The sequence below is a fragment of the Haliaeetus leucocephalus genome, unplaced genomic scaffold, assembly GCF_000737465.1.
Source record: "Haliaeetus leucocephalus isolate CR32 unplaced genomic scaffold, Haliaeetus_leucocephalus-4.0 Scaffold339, whole genome shotgun sequence".
Classification (NCBI taxonomy): domain Eukaryota; kingdom Metazoa; phylum Chordata; class Aves; order Accipitriformes; family Accipitridae; genus Haliaeetus; species Haliaeetus leucocephalus.
The window spans coordinates 1026734-1027649 of record NW_010972775.1 but is presented as its reverse complement, the minus strand read 5'-3'; the positions used below and the strand labels follow the sequence as shown (position 1 = coordinate 1027649).

At 73.0% G+C, this 916-nt stretch overlaps 1 protein-coding gene across 1 annotated transcript in view; it reads right to left on the bottom strand.

The window, feature by feature from the left end:
- PARP6 (poly (ADP-ribose) polymerase family, member 6) overlaps window positions 1-136 on the bottom strand; it is a 6603-nt gene extending 6467 nt beyond the window's left edge. The window contains exon 1 of the mRNA XM_010572233.1: window positions 102-136. Within this exon, the coding sequence (XP_010570535.1) occupies window positions 102-136 (35 nt within the window). The remainder of the gene's footprint in view (window positions 1-101) is intronic.
- Window positions 137-916: the final 780 nt, after the last annotated feature.

The window sequence follows — 916 nt, the reverse complement described above, 5'->3', positions numbered from 1 at the left end:
CAGCTGGGGTCCCCGGGATGGGGGCGGCTGTGACGGGGACCCATGGGGCTGGTGGGGGTCCCCAGTGCAGGGTCCCTGTGGCCCCAATTCGGGGTCCTCACAGTCGCCAGCACAAGGTCCCCCGTGGGGCGGCCATGTTGGGCCCCCCCACGGCCTGGTACGCGTGTCCCCAGGGCAGAGTCCCCAAGGCTCAGGGTCCCCCATGGCCCCAGCACAGGGTGGCCATCACGGGTCCCCGCACGGCAGGCACGGTGTCCCCACAGCCCAGCACAGGGTCCGCGTGGCAGGTCCAGCCGTCAATGGCGTGTCCCCCTTGTCACCACGGTCCCGGTGCGGAGCAGCCATGATGGGTCCCCAACGTCCCCGGGGTCCTGGGACAGGGTCCCGAACATCTCCAGCACGGGGGCCCCAGCCCAGGGTCCCCGTGGACCTGGCACAGGGTGCCCACGTTGGGTCCCCGTGCAGCTGGCACGGTGTCCCCAGGGTCCCATCACGGGGACCCCAGGACAGTCCCCGACATCCCCAGCCTGGCGTCCCCAGTGTCCCCAGCACGGTGTCCCCAGTGTCCCACTGCAGAGCGTCCACGTTGGGCGCCCAATGTCCCCAGCCCAGGGTCCCCCAGTGTCCCTGGGGGGGGGTCAGTTAAAGGCTCAAGTCTCTCCACCACCACCCCCAAACGCCCAGCGCCGCTGCCCAGCCCGGCGAGAGGGGCCCCGACCCCTGCCCTTGGGGTCCACCAGCGCCCCACAGCGAGTGGGGCTGGTAGGGGTTGTGGGTGGCGCGGCGCCTTTAAGAGCGGCGGGGACGAGGCGCGGCGCCTTTAAGAGCGGCGGGGCGGGGCGCGGCCACTCTCCGGCTGCGTGCGCGGCGGGTGCGCCGCCGCCCTCATTGGCCGGCCGGGCGCGTGGGGGGGGTT